Source organism: Scyliorhinus canicula, chromosome 10 (assembly GCF_902713615.1).
Source record: "Scyliorhinus canicula chromosome 10, sScyCan1.1, whole genome shotgun sequence".
Lineage (NCBI taxonomy): Eukaryota > Metazoa > Chordata > Chondrichthyes > Carcharhiniformes > Scyliorhinidae > Scyliorhinus > Scyliorhinus canicula.
In genome coordinates, this window is record NC_052155.1 from 131,919,080 (window position 1) to 131,937,852 (window position 18,773).

The 18,773-nt window shown below is 44.9% G+C and overlaps 1 protein-coding gene across 1 annotated transcript in view; it reads right to left on the reverse strand.

Moving 5' to 3' along the window:
- Positions 1-18,773, reverse strand: part of csmd3b (CUB and Sushi multiple domains 3b) — a 2,394,280-nt gene that overhangs the window by 39,340 nt on the left and 2,336,167 nt on the right. Inside the window, exons 67-68 of the mRNA XM_038809755.1 lie at positions 18,088-18,161; positions 3,956-4,067 (exon numbers count right to left, since the gene is read on the reverse strand). Of these exons, the coding sequence (XP_038665683.1) occupies positions 3,956-4,067; positions 18,088-18,161 (186 nt within the window). The remainder of the gene's footprint in view (positions 1-3,955; positions 4,068-18,087; positions 18,162-18,773) is intronic.

An 18,773-nucleotide genomic window follows, 5' to 3' on the forward strand; every position in this document is an offset into this window, starting at 1 on the left:
GAGATGAGCTCTGATGCTCCACATTGTCTGACAAAGTATGACTCCTTTCTTTTAGATAACTTACATTACCTATCTGGATGATTCCTGGTTGTGCAATGGGAACTCCTTCTCATGGGCCATATTATTTTGAGGGAAGGGGTAATAGATGGAGCACGGTTTGGACCCATTAACAGGGTATGCTGTCATACTAGGCTGTCTCACACTGCACTCACATGGCCTGTCACTTTTCGGTGAGAGCAGATGCCTGTGGGATGTCCAGAGGTCCGATGCACCCTGAACACACCCACACCCCCCTACCATTGCTCAGGATCCAGCTCCAGCACAATCTTCCTACCCATGGGACAGAAGTGAGAGGCAGATTGGTCTGGTGCTGGAACAGTGTTTAATGGTGCGTATTTACAGATTGTGTCCCCTGCCCCCAATTATGTTTTACTACACCTGACAACTTAAGGGCAGCACGGTAGCATTGTGGATAGTACAATCGCTTAACAGCTCCAGGGTCCCAGGTTCGATTCCAGTTTGGGTCACTGTCTGTGCGGAGTCTGCACATCCTCCCCGTGTGTGCGTGGGTTTCCTCCCGGTGCTCCGGTTTCCTCCCACAGTCCAAAGATGTGCAGGTTAGGTGGATTGGCCATGATAAATTGCCCTTAGTGTCCAAAATTGCCCATAGTGTTGGGTGGGGTTACTGGGTTATGGGGATAAGGTGGAGGTGTTAACCTTGGGTAGGGTGCTCTTTCCAGGAGCTCGTGCAGACTCGATGGGCCGAATGGCTTCCTTCTGTACTGTAAATTCTATGATCTATGTGTCATCTATCTTTCTGGTATTCCATGGCTTCCTACTCCTTCTCTGCAGTCTCCTAGACTGCGCATCTGGAGTGGACATGGCCTGCTGCTTGCCTCCCCTCTGCCCTTGGGTGGATGTAATGCGACATGAATCCAAGATCACCAGGCAGGAATGTTCCCTTCCAGTCGGGGAACACTTCAGCAGTCAAGGGCATTCAGCCTCTGATCTCCGGGTAAGCCTTCTCCAAGGTGGTCTTCAGGACACGTGACAATGCAGAATTGCCGAGCAAAAACTTATAGCTAAGTTCAGCACGCATGAGTGCGGCCTCAACAGGGATCTTGGATTCATGTCGCATTACATCCACCCCCCCCCCCACCATCTGGCCTGGACTTCTGGCTTGAGACAATTCACACCTCTTTAACCAGTGATTATCCCTCTCTCTGGATCTGTAATGATTTGATTACCTGCAAATGCTCGCATTCCAAGCATTGTCCGGCATCTCTGACTTTGTCCATATAAATGTTCCTGGAACATACCTCTCCATTCACCGGAGGAAGGAGCAGTGCTCCGAAAGCTCGTGTTTGAAACAAACCCGTTGGACTTCTTACTGTGCTCACCCCAGTCCAACGCCGGCATCTCCACATCTTCCTTCAAAGGTGGTGTGGACCCATATATCGGGTTCCCCACCTCCCATCTTCTGATGCTCCCTTCAGTTCAAGACCGCTTTATTTTTGGGGACACAGAAAGGACATCATGAGATGCCGGCATGGGGGGTTTCTAGCTGGCAGTATATGTGAGCAATGCTCCTGGCCAAAGAGGGCAGGGCATTTGTTAGGGGGTCGTGGAGGGGGGTTTCTGAGGGACATGCTGGTAGGTGGACTGCCCCTGGCATATAAGGAATTTGGGGCAGTTATCCAGGGTCAAGGATGGGAGTGATGCCAGGGTCCCACAGATGGTTACTGATCCAAGCTACTGAAAAGAGGTCATTCATCTTTTTAAGGGGCTAGTTTAGCACAGGGCTAAATAGCTAGCTTTTAAAGCAGACCAAGGCAGGCCAGTAGCACGTTTCAATTCCAATTCTAGCCTCCCCGAACAGGTGCCGGAATGTGGCGACTAGGGACTTTTCACAGGAACGTCATTTGAAGCCCACTTGTGACAATAAGCGATTTTCATTTCATTTCATTTCCTGCATTGCATGCTGGTCCTCTTGGTGAGGCCACCTACACTCTGCATCTGTCACCTCATCCCACACTGTATTCATAACAGCTGGCTGTTCTCTCTGCCCCACTCTGGCAAAGCAGATGTTCATCTTCTTTTCAACTGCATCCAACATCTTGTGGATGTCCGCATCAGAAATGCATGGTTGCAGGTATTTTAGCAACCATCTTCTTGGATGGAATAAGATTCTGGGGTGATTCTGCTCCAGTTTGTTAACCTCGCAATGGGACTCCCAACCCCAGTGAATCAAATGCCTGGGGAATCGGGACTCAGGCAGGATGCAAGTGCGCAGTGTCCTGGCCCATTTGCATTGGTGGAATCGCACCTACCCGGTATTCCTAGTGGCAGTGCGAAATTGTTCCCAGTCTCCGCTGGCAAGAGCACTTGGACTCTGGAACGGAGAATCATGCCCAACATTTCTGACAGCACTACATTGGAATGTCAACCTTGATTTTTGTACTCAAGTCTTGGGAGTAGAACTTGAACCAATTACAGTCAAAGGGAAGACTCCAATTGAACAACGGTCATACCTCTCTGCCATCAAATTTGATTGTTAAATGTTCATTCATTCATTCCGTGTGTTTCAAATGAAATTGGGTAATCCACTTTCCCAATTTAGTGCATGCCGATGAGCAACAGGTCATTATTAAATTTCATTATTAAGTCTTATAACTGAGATTGCAAGTCCACTCCTTTTGCAGATTGTATCCACCCTATCCTATTAAGGATTCTACACATCTGTTTCATTCCTGGAGTTCTGTAGGGTTTCCAATCCCCCAATAGTAAAGAAAAATCCCATAATATTCAACCCAATCCTCACCATTATCTTCCCCTGGATTCCTTTATCCTCCCCAACCCTAACACCATCAAGTCACATGGAGCACATGGTCATCAGATATATATCACTGGAGAAAGATTGTGTAAAAATCCTTATTCATTTCACTCAGTAGAAAGGTTGCAAATTCTAACTTACACTACTGATTTGTTTTTATGCTGTGAGATAATATACTATTTTGAAGTGGAAGTAATTCCGAGTTCAAATTATAAGGAAGCAAATGGTTATTTATTTAATTCAAGACTAAAGAAAACAGATTGTTCCTTCACTGTGGAATTAAAGAATCCTTGGTTTATTACAAAGAAATCCCAGATTAGTTTCTATATTACTCAACTTCACAAAGCTGACACAGGTTTATTTGGAATCTGTTGTCTGAAAAGAAACCAAAGCTGTGAGTAAAAATGAAACAACACCTTTAGGTGCTAGAGTTTAAAATACCATGAAAGAGAAAATAAAAATCATTGTTAGTTGTGACATTATCATAAATGTAAGAACAGCGAGGGTTAATGAAATGTCTAAATCAACCACTAGGGGGAACTCAATATACAAGTATATAAGACATTGATGCCAAGCCTTGGGGGGAGAGAAGTTAAGGAGATGGCTAGGGTACAGACTGAAGGAAAGATAATATGAATGAGAGCAGACCATAGTTAATGTAATAGTGTCGAGATTAGTAGTAAATGAGTGTAGATTATATGTTAATTATCAACTGTGCATTATATAGGAGTAAATGTCGAATCCAAATAAGTAGTGTTATTAAATGTATAGCTTTGTTCAATTTAAAAGCTATTTGTGGTCTTTATGAACACTACACCAACCATCCTGAATCTAGCAACACAAAGAACACCATATTAGTGACATATTCAGAATGGATTTTCAAATTTTGAATGTGTCGAGCTTTAAATCTAAGGATTAAATTAATGTTCTTATCATTTCCCTTATTCAACTCAATTGAACTTGTACTAAGTATTTGTAAATGACATACTACGAAGTTTCTGATCCAAACCGAACAAAATCACTTTGCAATGGTCTTTGATAAATGTGACCAGAGGCTGCCACGTATGTCAAACTTTGTTACAAAATATTTTCTTTTTAACACTTATGGATTACTTTACATACATATGCATTCTGGTTGAATTCCACTCCAGGTGAGGTCAGGAAGGCAAATCCGAGTGGTGGATCCTTGCAGTAAATGCCCCTTCTTGCAATGGAACTGGACTACACTTCCCACCTACAAAAAAGAAACAGAAACGGCTGAACAATTGAAACCAGCTACTACCAGAATTAGGTCATTATTCCCCTTTTAGTTGAAAACCATATAATATTTTGCAGTTTAGCAAGCTGTTCTATACCATCTAGATTTGGACCATGTGCAAGACTCTGGTTAGGCTGCAAGAACTAAAGTAATAGTTGCAGCAATCAGGAAAAATAAATTTGTTTCAAATGATGATTGTGGGTATCAAACTTGCATTCAATATAAAGCATGCTTTACATTGATTTGTCGTAATTCCCTATTTAATATACTATTTGCACTCTTGTGGTGTCTCCTCAATAATAGGAACAGCAGAGAGGGCATCACTAAGCACAAATTAAATTTGTTTTCGAGCAGAAAGATTACAGTGAATACTCCAGTGCAAAATGAATTCCTTTACATAGATATTTGTTTTCAACAGTTTTGGGAGGACCACATCTCAGCCTGGCACGATTTACTTTACCTCTGGAAGTAGCAACAGTTCAATTTATTTTTAAAAATTCTGTAAAAGGGATTGCACAATGATCAAAGCCATTTCAGAACCAGAATGTGTCAGAAAATACTGCCATTGATGAAATATTGGAAGACAAGTCACAAGGCCAAGTTTCCAAGGACAATCGCTAGTCAGCGCTATAAATGTGTGGAGAGGAACAGCTTTTGATAGTGCTGTTAGGGCCTTGGAACCTTTGCAGTGGTTGAAGATGCCAAACAAGTGCAAGTGTTGCTTTCTGCTGATTCACCAGGAAAGAACAAAAAATAATAAGATTCAGAGTGGTAAAACCAAATAACTGAAACAAAAATAAAATATTGTACACCATCATTTAAGGCTAGGGGAGGATTCCCTTGACAATAAGCACAGGACCTTCCATCGTGTAATTCAGATGGCCATTAGAAAATGTTACAATGAAATGATTTTGTTTCGGATATCAATAATTCCTTACTGGGCAGCGCGGTGGCCTAGTGGTTAGCACAACCGCCTCACGGCGCTGAGGTCCCAGGTTCGATCCCGGCTCTGGGTCACTGTCCGTGTGGAGTTTGCACATTCTCCCCGTGTCTGCGTGGGTTTCACCCCCACAACCCAAAAATATGCAGAGTAGGTGGATTGGCCACGCTAAATTGCCCCTTAATTGGAAAAAATAATTGGGTAATCTAAATTTATAAAAAAAAATAAAAAAAATAATTCCTTACCACTAAAATATTAGGTTAAGTGACTGCTTGAGCAAGATTACCAAAATATCTTTTGAATTCCAATTTTATCGATGAGTGGTGTCGAGTTGACACTCAGATTGGAATTTTGGGGGATAAGCCTAAACCTTCCTCTTCGTATCCATCTAAGAAATATCTTCCTGCTATTTTCAGCAGGGTAACCAAACTCCAGAATGAGACAGTCTCCTTTGTGCTTCAGGTTGTTCTGCCGCTAAGCTTCACCTTCTTGTTTTCTGCTGGTGGGGGTGGGGATGGGGGCGGGGGAAGCTGTGGAGTGATGGGAAGGAATGCTTCCATGCCACCAATTCATAAACTGCCATTGCATCCAGGGTTGGGGCGTAGGCACTGACTGCTGTGATGTGCTGTTTCTGGGCCAGGGTGAGCCGTAGGGTCATGAGTTGTTCGCTCACGCCGCAGCGGGGTTTGTTGAGACATCCGATCAATTTGTTTTTTACGGCGAAACTTACCCCAGAGAGACAATTTACTTCTTCTAGTTTGCCTTTCCAGAAGAAGGTGTATTCGCTACCTTGGTCCTTAAGCTGACAATCTCCACCAGTCATGACTCCCACAGGGTGGTGGTGTCACTGTTGTGGTGTCAGAGATCCCAGGCTATGATGGCGGTGCAACATTCAGGTCTGTTGGGGATGTCCATAGGATCCTGATGCTCCAGATCCCGAAGTTCATTTGGGTGGTTGGAGTGAGGTTGGGGTGGAAGATGCCAGTGCGTGGATTCCTTTAATGTGGCGTGGTCTTTGCACACCAACCACCACATGGTCCCTGCGGAGCGAGGTCTTGGCCCTGTGGCAGAGACGACTGGAGACCAGGCTCACCTTGCTGCTGCTCCTCTTGCCCCTGCTAAAACTGCTCCTCTCGCCCTGCCGGTGCTCCTCTCGCCCTGCCGCTGCTCCTCTCTGGATGTCATTCAGCTCATCATGCCTGTGCCGTCTCTTTTCAAAGAATTATCTAAATAGCCCCAGTCTCTTTAGCACTGCAAATATGGACAGCATGGTTGCACAGTGGTTAGCATTGCTGCCTCACGGCGCCGAGGTCCCAGGTTCGATCCCGGCACTGGGTCACTGTCCGTGTGGAGTTTGCACATTCTCCCCGTGTTTGCGTGGGTTTTGCCCCCACAACCCAAAGATGTGCAGGGTAGATGGATTGGCCACGCTAAATTGCCCCTTAATTGGAAAAAATGAATTGGGTACTCTAAATTTTTTTTCTTTTCAATCACCTCTGATTCTTCTGCCAAATACTATGAGTCTGTATTCTCTGGTTCCTGACCCACCTCCCAGTGGAAGAGGTTTCTTCCAATGTACAGTATAAAATTCCCTCATAACTATGAATATGGGATACAATTCGTCAAACAAATGCATGAACCAATGATAAGTTTGGTCCTGATTTTATTTGTTAAACGATTTCAAACATGAGAAGATTGTCCGAGAAATTGCTCAGATTATTTCCTCACTGTTACAGGTACATTCAATGGCAATTAAGACCATAAGACAAAGGAGCAGAATTAGACCAATCAGCCCAACGAGTCTCTTCTGCCATTCAATCATAGCCGATATGTTTTTCATCCCGATTCTCCTGTCTTCTCCCCATAACCCCGATTCCCTTATTAATCAAGAACCTATCTACCTCTTTCTTAAAGGCACTCAGTGATTTGGCCTCCCTCCACAGCGCTCTGCAGCGAGGAGTTCCACAAAGTTACCATCCTCTGCCCGAAGAAATTCCTCCTCATCTCAGTTTTAAAGGATCGTCCCTTAATTCTGAGGCTGTGACCTCATGTCTTGTGTTTCCTACTGGTGGAAACATCCTCTCCACATCTACTCCATCTCGGCCTCTCAGTATCCTGGAAGTTTCAATAAGGTCCTCCCTCATCCTTCTAAACTCCAACGAGTGCAGACTCGGAGTCCTCAAGGCAAGATCTTCAATCCAGGGCTCATTCTTGTGAACCTCCTCTTCATCTTTGCCAAGGCCAGCACATCCTTCCTCAGATACGGGGCCCAAAACTGCTCACATTACTACAAATACGGTCTGACCAGAGCCTTATACAGCCTCAGAAATACATCCCTGCTCTTGTATTCTAGCCCTCTTGACATAAATGCTAACATTGCATTTGCCTTCTTAACTGCCGACTGAACCTGCACATTAACCTTAAGAGAATCTTGAATCCTAAGTCCCTTGGTGCTTCTGATTTCCTAAGCCTTTTGCCATTTAGAATGCCTCCATTCCAGGAGGGAACTGAAGAAAGGGATTAGGAGAGCTAAGAGAGGGCATGAAAAATCTTTGGCGGGTAGGATCAAGGAAAACCCCAAGGCCTTTTACACATATGTGAGAAATATGAGAATGACTAGAGCGAGGGTAGGTCCGATTAAGGACAGTAGCGGGAGATTGTGTATTGAGTCTGAAGAGATAGGAGAGGTCTTGAACAAGTATTTTTCTTCAGTATTTACAAACGAGAGGGGCCATATTGTTGGAGAGGACAGCGTGAAGCAGACTGATAAGCTTGAGGAGATACTTGTCAGGAAGGAAGATGTGTTGCACGTTTTGAAAAACTTGAGGATAGACAAGTCCCCCGGGCCTGACAGGATATATCCAAGGATTCTATGGGAAGCAAGAAATGAAATTGCAGAGCCGTTGGCAATGATCTTTTCGTCCTCGCTGTCAACAGGGGTGGTACCAGAGGATTGGAGAGTGGCGAATGTTGTGCCTGTTCAAAAAAGGGAATAGGGATAACCCTGGGAATTACAGGCCAGTTAGTCTTACTTCGGTGGTAGGCAAAGTAATGGAAAGGGTACTGAGGGATAGGATTTCTGAGCATCTGGAAAGGCATTGCTTGATTAGGGATAGTCAGCACGGATTTGTGAGGGGTAGGTCTTGCCTTACAAGTCTTATTGAATTCTTTGAGGAGGTGACCAAGCATGTGGATGAAGGTAAAGCAGTGGATGTAGTGTACATGGATTTTAGTAAGGCATTTGATAAGGTTCCCCATGGTAGGCTTATGCAGAAAGTAAGGAGGCATGGGATAGTGGGAAATTTGGCCAGTTGGATAACAAACTGGCTAACCGATAGAAGACAGAGAGTGGTGGTGGATGGCAAATATTCAGCCTGGAGCCCAGTTATCAGTGGCGTACCGCAGGGATCAGTTCTGGGTCCTCTGCTGTTTGTGATTTTCATTAACGACTTGGATGAGGGAGTTGAAGGGTGGGTAAGTAAATTTGCAGATGATACGAAGATTGGTGGAGTTGTGGATAGTGAGGAGGGCTGTTGTCGGCTTCAAAGAGACATAGATAGAATGCAGAGCTGGGCTGAGAAGTGGCAGATGGAGTTTAACCCTGACAAGTGTGAGGTTGTCCATTTTGGAAGGACAAATATGAATGCGGAATACAGGGTTAATGGTAGGGTTCTTGGCAATGTGGAGGAGCAGAGAGATCTTGGGTCTATGTTCATAGATCTTTGAAAGTTGCCACTCAAGTGGATAGAGCTGTGAAGAAGGCCTATGGTGTGCTAGCATTCATTAGCAGAGGGATTGAATTTAAGAGCCGTGAGGTGATGATGCAGCTGTACAAAACCTTGGTCAGGCCACATTTGGAGTACTGTGTGCAGTTCTGGTCACCTCATTTTAGGAAGGATGTGGAAGCTTTGGAAAAGGTGCAAAGGAGATTTACCAGGATGTTGCCTGGAATGGAGAGTAGGTCATACGAGGAAAGGTTGAGGGTGCTAGGCCTTTTCTTATTAGAACGGAGAAGGATGAGGGGCGACTTGATAGAGGTTTATAAGATGATCAGGGGAATAGATAGAGTAGACAGTCAGAGACTTTTCCCCCGGGTGGAACACACCATTACAAGGGGACATAAATTTAAGATAAATGGTGGAAGATATAGAGGGGATGTCAGAGGTAGGTTCTTTACCCAGAGAGTAGTGGGGGCATGGAATGCACTGCCTGTGGAAGTAGTTGAGTCGTAAAAGTTAGGGACCTTCAAGCGGCTATTGGATAGGTACTTGGATTAGGGTAGATTAATGGAGTGTAGGTTAACTTCTTAAGGGCAGCACGGTAGCATTGTGGATAGCACAATTGCTTCTCAGCTCCAGGGTCCCAAGTTCGATTTCGACTTGGGTCACTGTCTGTGTGGAGTCTGCACATCCTCCCCGTGACTGCTTGGGTTTCCTCCGGGTACTCCGGTTTCCTCCCACAGTCCAAAGATGTGCAGGTTGGGTGGATTGGCCATGAAAAATTGTCCAAAATTCTATGATTAACCTAGGACAAAAGTTCGGCGCAACATCGTGGGCCGAAGGGCCTGTTCTGTGCTGTATTTCTCTATCTATCTATCTATCTATTCTTTGTAACAAAATGCATAAACTCAGACTTTTCCAGATTATAATCCATCTGCCACTTGTTTGCTCAGTCGTCTAGCCTGTCCTAGTCCTTCTGCAGCCTCCTTGCCTCCTCAATACTACATGTCCCTCTGTTGACATTACTTTACTTCTTAAAATTCTTGCAAGTCTAACCCCTGCCGCTTGCCTCTATTGCAGTCTTCCCAAACACCTTGCTACCATCCTGGGTGAGTGTGAGATGAAGAGAATGAAGATGATGTTGGAATATGTTAAACCGTCATTAAATCTGTCATGCTAATAACAAAGACAGCAAAACAATTGAAAACCTGGTTGTCAAGAAGAACAACTTTGCTTCAACTACTTTGTTTGTATTTTGACATCATCATGTTTGACAACAAGAAACAAATAAATTGTGAAGAATGTAAAACTTTAACATTTTATATACAAAATGAGAACTTGGGGAACTGCATTTTATAAAAGTTGACTTGAAATTGCTGATGCAACTTATTAACGATTGAGGGTATCACTTCTGCACTTTTCTACTCCTTCTCATCCTAAGCCTGTCACATCAATGCAATAACCCAGTAATCCTTTATTCCATTCAGGAAAAAAAATCAGATGAACAAGATTTGCATTTTGATGGACGCAATGAATACTGAAAAAGGATGATAGCAGAGCCCTTATGACTTTTATCTTTCACATTGGCAGAAGAAAAGGAATGCTATAGACTTTACTTAAAAACAAAGACAGAATAGCCGCTTTGCTCAAATGTTTGAATCCAAGGATTTCCTAAAATATTCTTTGTTTGTGGCCTAATCTTTTCAATGCCTGAATTGCAAGCTTATAACAACCATGACACATTGGTATTTCCAGCAAAGGTATACTTGGCACTTTGTGTGACATTTATGCAATTTTTAATTGCAATTTTCACCAATTTAAATGGCAAATTGGACCAATTTAAAATTGGTCTTTAATGTTTATTTAAAATAAAAAAAGCAAAGGTCCTGGACCAAATTACTATCCTGTTGGAAAGTGTATCCAAAGATGTGCAGGTTAGGTGGATTGGCAGCACGGTAGCATGGTGGTTAGCATAAATGCTTCACAGCTCCAGGGTCCCAGGTTCGATTCCCGGCTGGGTCACTGTCTGTGCGGAGTCTGCACGTCCTCCCCGTGTGTGCGTGGGTTTCCTCCGGATGCTCCGGTTTCCTCCCACAGTCCAAAGATGTGCGGGTTAGGTGGATTGGCTATGCTAAATTGCCCTTAGTGTCCTAAAAAATAAGGTTATGGGGGGGGGGGGGGGGGGGTTGTTGGGTTTCTGGTATAGGGTGGATACGTTGACTCGAGTAGGGTGATCATTGCTCGGCACAACATCGAGGGCCGAAGGGCCTGTTCTGTGCTGTACTGTTCTATCTATGTAAATTGTTCCTTACTGTCCAAAGGTTAGGTGGGGGTTTGGAGTCATGGGGACAGGGCAGGGGAGCGGACCTAGGTAGGATGCTCATTCAGAGAGTGGATGTAGACACAATGGGCCGAATAGCCTTCTTCTGCACTGTAGGGATTCCATGATCTATGTATATATTGGCTAAGACACAAGTTGAATGGTGTGCCAGCATTTACAATCCCAACTCATATATGCAAAATGGGTATGGTATCAAAGGGTAGCTGGCACCTATAGAACCATTTCTCAACATCATTCAGTGCTTGCAGGATATAAAGGGAAAACAGTCAAAAAAAACTATTTTTCCTTTCTTTTGAATGGTCGTAAGGGTAGCCCCAACAATTAGAGTCAGCTCAACATCAATGGCACGCAAGCTTCTCGAAACAATTATTCGGGATAGAATCAGTCCTCGTGTGTAAAAATGCGGATTGATTAATATGGATTTCATAAGGAGAAATAATGATTAACTAACATGGAGTTTTTAAAGGAGGTAACATAAAGCGTTGCTGTGTATAATGCTGTTGATGTTGTGTACGCTACTCCACCAATCTCAGTGTCATCTGCGAACTTGCTAATCAGACCACCTATACCTTCCACCAGATCATTTATTTATTTAAAAAAAATAAATTTAGAGTACCCAATTCATTTTTTTCCAATTAAGGGGCAATTTAGCATGGCCAATCCACCTAGCCTGCACATCTTTTGGGTTGTGGGGGCGAAACCCACGCAAACACGGGGAGAATGTGCAAACTCCACACGGACAGTGACCCAGAGCCGGGATCGAACCTGGGACCTCGGCGGCGTGAAGCAACAGGGCTAACCCATTGCGCCACCGTGCTGCCCTCACCAGATCATTTATGTATATAACAAACAATAGTGGTCCCAGCAAGGATCCCTGTGGAACAGCACTGGTCACAGTTCTCCATTTTGAGAAACTCCCTTCCACTGCTACTCTCTGTCTCCTGTTGCCCAGCCAGTTCTTTATCCATCTAGCTAGTACACCCTGGACCCCATGAGACTTCACTTTCTCCATCAGCCTACCATGGGGAACCTTATCAAATGCCCATCTAAAGCCCTTCCCTCATCAATCAACTTTGTCACTTACTCAAAGAATTCTAGTAAGTTGGTAAGACATGGCCTTTCCTGCACAAAACCATATTGCCTGTCACTGATAAGCCTATTTTCTTCCAAATAGGAATAGATCCTATCTCTCAGTATCTTCTCCAGCAGCTTCCCTACCACTGACGTCAGGCTCACCGGTCTATAATTACCTGGATTATCCCTGCTACCCTTCTGAAACAAGGGGACAACATTAGCAATTCTCCAGTCCTCCGGTACCTCACCTGTGTTCAAGGATGCTGCAAATATATCTGTTAAGGCCCCAGCTATTTCCTCTCTCACTTCCCTCAGTAACCTGGTATAGATCCCATCCAGACATGGGGACTTGTCCGTCTTAATGCCTTTTAGAATACCCAACACATCCCCCCTCCTAATACCGACTTGACCTAGAGTAATCAAACATCTATCCCTAACCTCAACATCCGTTATGTCCCTCTCCTTGGTGATTACTGGTGCACATCTGTGGACTGTGGGAGGAAACCGGAGCACCCGGAGGAAATCCATGGAGAGAACAAACAAACACCACAAAGACAGTCATCCAAGGCTGGAATTGAACTCAGGTCCCTGGCGTTTTGAAGCAGCGACGCTAACCATTATGCCACTGTGCCCCTTCTGCTCCTGTTTAAACAGAACCCCTTGCTGAAAAAAATTCTCTTGTGAGTCTGAGCTCTCAGCTGACCATGCATTATGAGGATTGGTGTAAGAATTCTTCCAGTAGATCCAGATCTCTAAATACTAGGATAGATAACTCTGTTTTAAGATAGCCTCGCTTCAACTACCAATTTTGACCAATACTGAGTTTCCATATTCAGAGAACAAAATGATTCCAATGAAATAGTATTCATAGTTGTTGTAGAGTGCAGTGTCATCTCATTCTGTTGTTTCCCAGTTAATGCTTTAGATCTTCATTACAAAATTAATCTTCAAACTTGATGTACAGTGAAAGTTTCAAATTATTGCGATCCATGGATCTGCGTTACATTAATCCTCGAGTGAAAATTGGCCCAAATGACCCTGGACAAATTATTCTTTCAGCACTTCAGTAGAATCTCTATTCACAGCTTCTAATTCAGTACTATTACAGAATTGCACTAGCCTGTAATAAAATATGACGACATTAACATGGTGGCATGCTGACCACTGATCAGTTGAATTATTTCTTTGAATTGTTAACTCAGCCAAATCAAGACACTTAAAGCTCGCTAATTAATTTAAGCTAACTAGAAGGGTTATTGTCCCTTTAATAATAATAATACTTCAGAGCTTTTGAAGGGCACTGTTTGAAGCTGTGCACTATTTCTACAATGCTCTTTTATTTTTTCTGCATGCAACACTACAGTCTGCCCTTTTAACAAAATTAATCTTTATATTTATCATCCAGTTACAATCAAATAGGTTCATCCAAGGAGAGCAGCTCAGAATAACTTTGACATATAATTCTTTACATATTTTTTAACGTAGATATCTTTTGTAATATGATAAAATACTTGATGTCCTATAAGAATTTCAATTTTGTTTGATGGAGCAAGTTTTGAAAAGCCATATCATGTTTTTCATTTTGTTTTTCATAAACTACTGACTCAAAAATTCCCGTACCAGCCTCCCCGAACAGGCGCCGGAGCTGGGGGCTTTTCGCAGTAGCTTCATTTGAAGCCTACTTGTGACAAACAGCGATTTTCAAAAATAGATTATTAACCATTAAGTGATCTGTAGCTTCATAAACCCTTTGTGCTGAGTTCAAATATATTGTTTGCTTTCAATTAACATATTGGAAAAAGCAAGTCTACGTGGTCATAATGAATTGCTCTCAAGGATGCGGTTTGTCGGTCTAATTCGACACATGCGCCAATCCCGTTCTGGCCTCTAAATCTCATGAGAGGGCCATAACGGGATTTGCCATGGCGAGATCTCGGTTTGAGATCTTCCCCACTCCCTGTCGGTGACCTGATCAGATATGCTCTCAGGGCATAAACCTGACTTTCATTAATTAATATGTTGTCACCAGTTGTGGCCCTTAGATAGAACCTGGTGGGGATGTGGGAGATGGGGATGGAGATGAGGGAGATGGGGATGGAGATGAATGAAATGGGGAGGAAGATGAGGGAAATGGGGAGAGAGATGGGATAGAGATGAGGCAATCAGGAGGCAAGAAGCAATCGTCTTAAGGATGCTTTGGAGTCAGAAGGATAATACTGCTCCCCCCGGTTACATGATCTACCATATATCTTTTTAGAATAATCATAATATTTTTTTGTGGTCTCCAGTGGGCTGATTAGTTAAGCTACTTGTGGACTTGGATATTTTGAACACAGTAACTTCTGGTGCTGAAGATGTCCCATGCAGCTCAATTTTGGGAAGATGTCCTGAAAAAGACATGAGGCCTGTACATGTAAAAGGCCGAACAGATGGCAGTTCTGGATACGTTTTCTTCAGTATTTAGCATTATCACGAGGAGTAAACTTCTGGTGTAGAATGTGAGCAAGTGCCACCCAACATATTGAATGCTTAGGTTTTCCTTTTATGCTTGTAAAACTGATATGGATATCTGATGAGGCATCTAGCATTATAGCTTCCTGGGCTGCGACAGGCAGAGGTGACAGTGATCGGCGTGGTAACCTGGACTGGCATATTCAGAGTATGTTCAGAAGGTTCATGTGTGTGACGGTGGATGTGGTCCAGTTGGCCGCTGGCTTCAGGTCTCTGAACAGTGGCCCAGAATACCAAGCCCTCGACGCATGTGGCACCGGCGCCGAAACTGCACACATATATAGCATCCCCTAGTTTGAAGTTGTGCCACTGCGACCTTCGACCTGGTGTCTATCTCGGAGCAGACCTGTTCCTGGCGGATCCAAGAACCTATGTCAGGGATGATAACGCTGAGGGGGGTGGAGCCGGCAGCCCACCAGCATCTCTGCTGGTGTCACACCTGTGATAGAATGAGGGGTCGTCGGGTAACTGAAGAGGAAACGGGCCAGTCATGTCTCCTAAAACCCTGTGGTCAGTTTCTTCATTGTCTTTTTGGAGGTTTGGACTGCCCCTACATCAAACCATTCAAGGCTGGGTGGTCCGTACATGCCGAATTCCGTTCAAGGCCATGAATGACTCAGACTTCTAGATGTTGAATGCGGCACTGTTATCCAACACCAACACTTCGGGTATTCCAAGGGTGCTGAATGCATGCCGCAGCCTATCCATAGTGGTCACAGTTTGGACCTCGTGGACGTCGACCCACTTCGAGTGGGCGTCTACCATGACGAGGAATGTCATCCCCTGGAAAAATCCGTGCCCCCCACAATAAGACGCCATCCTCCACACTTAGCTCCAGATGCTTCATCGTATATGCCCGCAGATTGTTGGGCAAAGCTCTGTGTTGGCACTCATACTGGACCATGTGTTGGACCCTCATGTGTGGGTCCTTCTTAGTTCACTCTTTTATGTGAGCCACCGTGAGTGGCAAGGAATCCATGAAGTGGAGGGCCGCCAATACTTCTGTGGCTGATAAGGGAGTCGGCGGTCTTGTGGAGAGGAGCAGGTGATTCAATGTGTCGGCATGTGGAATCCGCATGCCCGGGCGGCATTCCAGCATGTATTCATACCCTGCTAAGAGTAACGCTCATTGCTGGACTCTGGAGGACATGGTTGGGAGAATCACTCAATCCTTTTTGAATAGCCAACTAACGGTTTGTGGTCAGTATAGACAGTAAATACAGGGCCGTAGACATACTGATAAACGTCTTCAAACAAAATACAACTGTAAGGCCCTCCTTCTCAATTGTGGCATAGTTCCGCTTGGCTTCGGCTCGTGTGTGAGACATAAAAGCTATCAGTCGCTCTGACCGGTTGGGCATCCGGAGTGCGGGAACGGCTCCTATGCTGTAAGGGAAGCGTCGTACATCAGGAAATGTATTTTTTCTGGGTCGAAGTGCACCAGCAGCTTCTCAGAGGACAACTGCCGCTTGATATCTTGGGACGCCTTTTGGTGTGGGGAGATTAATTTTCACTGGTGTCCTTTTTTTTAATAATTGGTGGAGAACTGGACAGCCTTTGGCCATTGAGGGAACCACCCAAGTGACCGTGGCATACGGGCACCAGTCAGCATGTTTTCCCTTCACGGTCATCCGCTGAGGAGGACCCACTTACTTGGTGCAGCGGGCTAAGCAGCGTGGCCAAGTTGGGGATAAATTTCCCAAAGTAGTTGTTAAGTCCTAAAAAGGAACAGAGTTCAATCCAGCCTTGATGAATGGGACCCTACCGGGTGGCTGCAAATTGCCTTCCACCTGGCAAAGCACCTCCCTGTTAACCCTATGAATTCGGGGGCATTAAAAACACATTTCTCCCTGAGGAGGTGGACGCCGGCCTGTTCAAAACAGCAGAGGACTTCGGTCAGGTTGTCCAAATGTTCTTTTTTTGAGGCCCCGGTGATGAGTCCATTATCCAGGTATACGGGTCACCATTGGTAGATCTCGTAGGATGTTTTCCATCAAGCGTTGGAAAATCTCACAGGCTGATGAAACCCCGAAAAGCAGTCTGGTGCATACGTACAGCCCTCTGTGGGTATTGACTGTCACGTACATTGGAGTTTCAGGATCCAGGACCAGCAAATATTCTTCCCCCACTGCGTTTTGCGCACAGGTTCTTGATGCATGCGACTGGGTATTGGTCAAGACGAGAGCCCCGGTTCACTGTCATCTTGTACTCCCCACACAGACATATTGTCCCGTCCAGATTTTAGCACCTGGACCACTGGCGCAGCCCAATCAGCAAATATGAACAGGACGGTTGATGCCCAAGTGTTCCAACCGATCCAGTTCTGCATCAACCTTGGGCCGCAGCGCATACGACACTGGACAGGTGCAGAAATATCAGGATTGGGCATCCTTGTCCACACTGATTTTGGCCACTGTGTTTTTTATTGTCCCGAAGCTGTCAGCGAATACACTGGAAACTTCCCCAGCACTCGTTCCAGGCCATGGGGGCCCACGTGGCAGACGCGTTGCCAGTCCAGTTTTAAATGGCGCAGCCAATCACGCCCAGTCAGTGGGTCCTCCTCTGCAGACTACCACCAAGGGCAAACGAGCCAACTGGTACCTGTATGCCACGATCACATGGGTGGTTCCGTCAATGGCCAAAGGCTACCTCGTGTACGTCGCAAATCGATCATCCGTGTCCTGAAGGTCCAAAGTCTGGAGACCGGACTTGATCATAGCAAATGTCCAGCAGCTGATCACTGAGGTTGCCACTCTGGTATCGAGCTCCATTTCAATGGGGTGGCTTTCACCTTTAATGCAATCTGGATGGATGCGACCCTGGGGGCTGTCACGCACTGCAAGGGCTGGTACTCTTCCTACTGGTCTTCAACTTGGCCTCTTGGGGGGCGGTAATGCCTGGTGGTTCAGCAGGTAACAATGCCCACACAGTCTTATCAATTGTCCTGGCCCTGTTGGTGGCATCTAGCCCACAGCCGCCATCTTGCTGTTCGGGGGAAATCATCCTGGTTCGCGTAGGTGCGTCATAGTGACGTTCTTGGGTCCCGCTGTCGGTCCCCCTTCAGGCATGGGTGCGGTCGGTTGGTGGTCGCTTCAGCATATGGAACACAGTCCTTGGCCCTCAAAGGGATTGTAAAAAACAATCCTGAAGATCTCCTAGTTCCATGTTTCATATTTGTTCTGTTTCTCGGCGATCTTGAACTTGCTGAAGCTTAACAGAGCTGTTACTATTGTAGGATGCTATTTTCTATATTGTCACTCTACTCCCGTAATAACGAAGCACCTATGTTAAATCACAACAGTGCTGAAAATACAGTCACTACACTGCATAAATATATACTAGAGAAATACCATTCTACAGTTGCATTTCCATTTTTATTACAATACAAGTAATTTCCTCTACGTTACTCACCATATAACCAAATGTATTATTTTGTGTTCCATGCAGTGGTGTTCCTGGGTTTTCACATGTCGTATGTGAAGGTTCTAAATGAAAGAAAAAATTATTTCAGGTTCCGATTTTACTTTTCAAAGTCAAAATTTCAATTACAAATCAACAAATTTTCAATTTAGCCCTTGCCACATGCATGTCCTCTCCTAAATGTAGTCACACAAGATAGGTTAATATAGAATTTCAGGCCATGGAAACATTCTACTCCAATTGAAATGCTGAAAGTAATTGCAGGACTGCCTGTGATGCAAAGCTAAGTCTGATTTTAGATCAGGGCTATGGGACTGGCACACAGTGCTGCAAGCTAGGGCAACTCGGGTGAATCAACTCTGTCTCCCGTGCTTCATGAACATTCTATACATGGAGTTGCTGCTGTCTATAGGTGGCAAATTTGTTTTGCCAGCAGTATTCCAAATGGGAAGTGGGGTTGGGAGTGGAGATGGGGGGCATTGTGGTGCATGGCTGGAGAGGGCTATGGGAGTCAAGTATTACTATTTTTAATTCTCCATTTGGGAGACTATGGGCGGGATTCTCCGTTGCTCGACGCCGATATCGTAATCGCCGATCGGGCGGAGTATCTCCGTTTACGACCGAATCGGGGGCGGTGCCTGTTTTCGAATGCTCCGTCCCCTCCAAAACGGCATCAT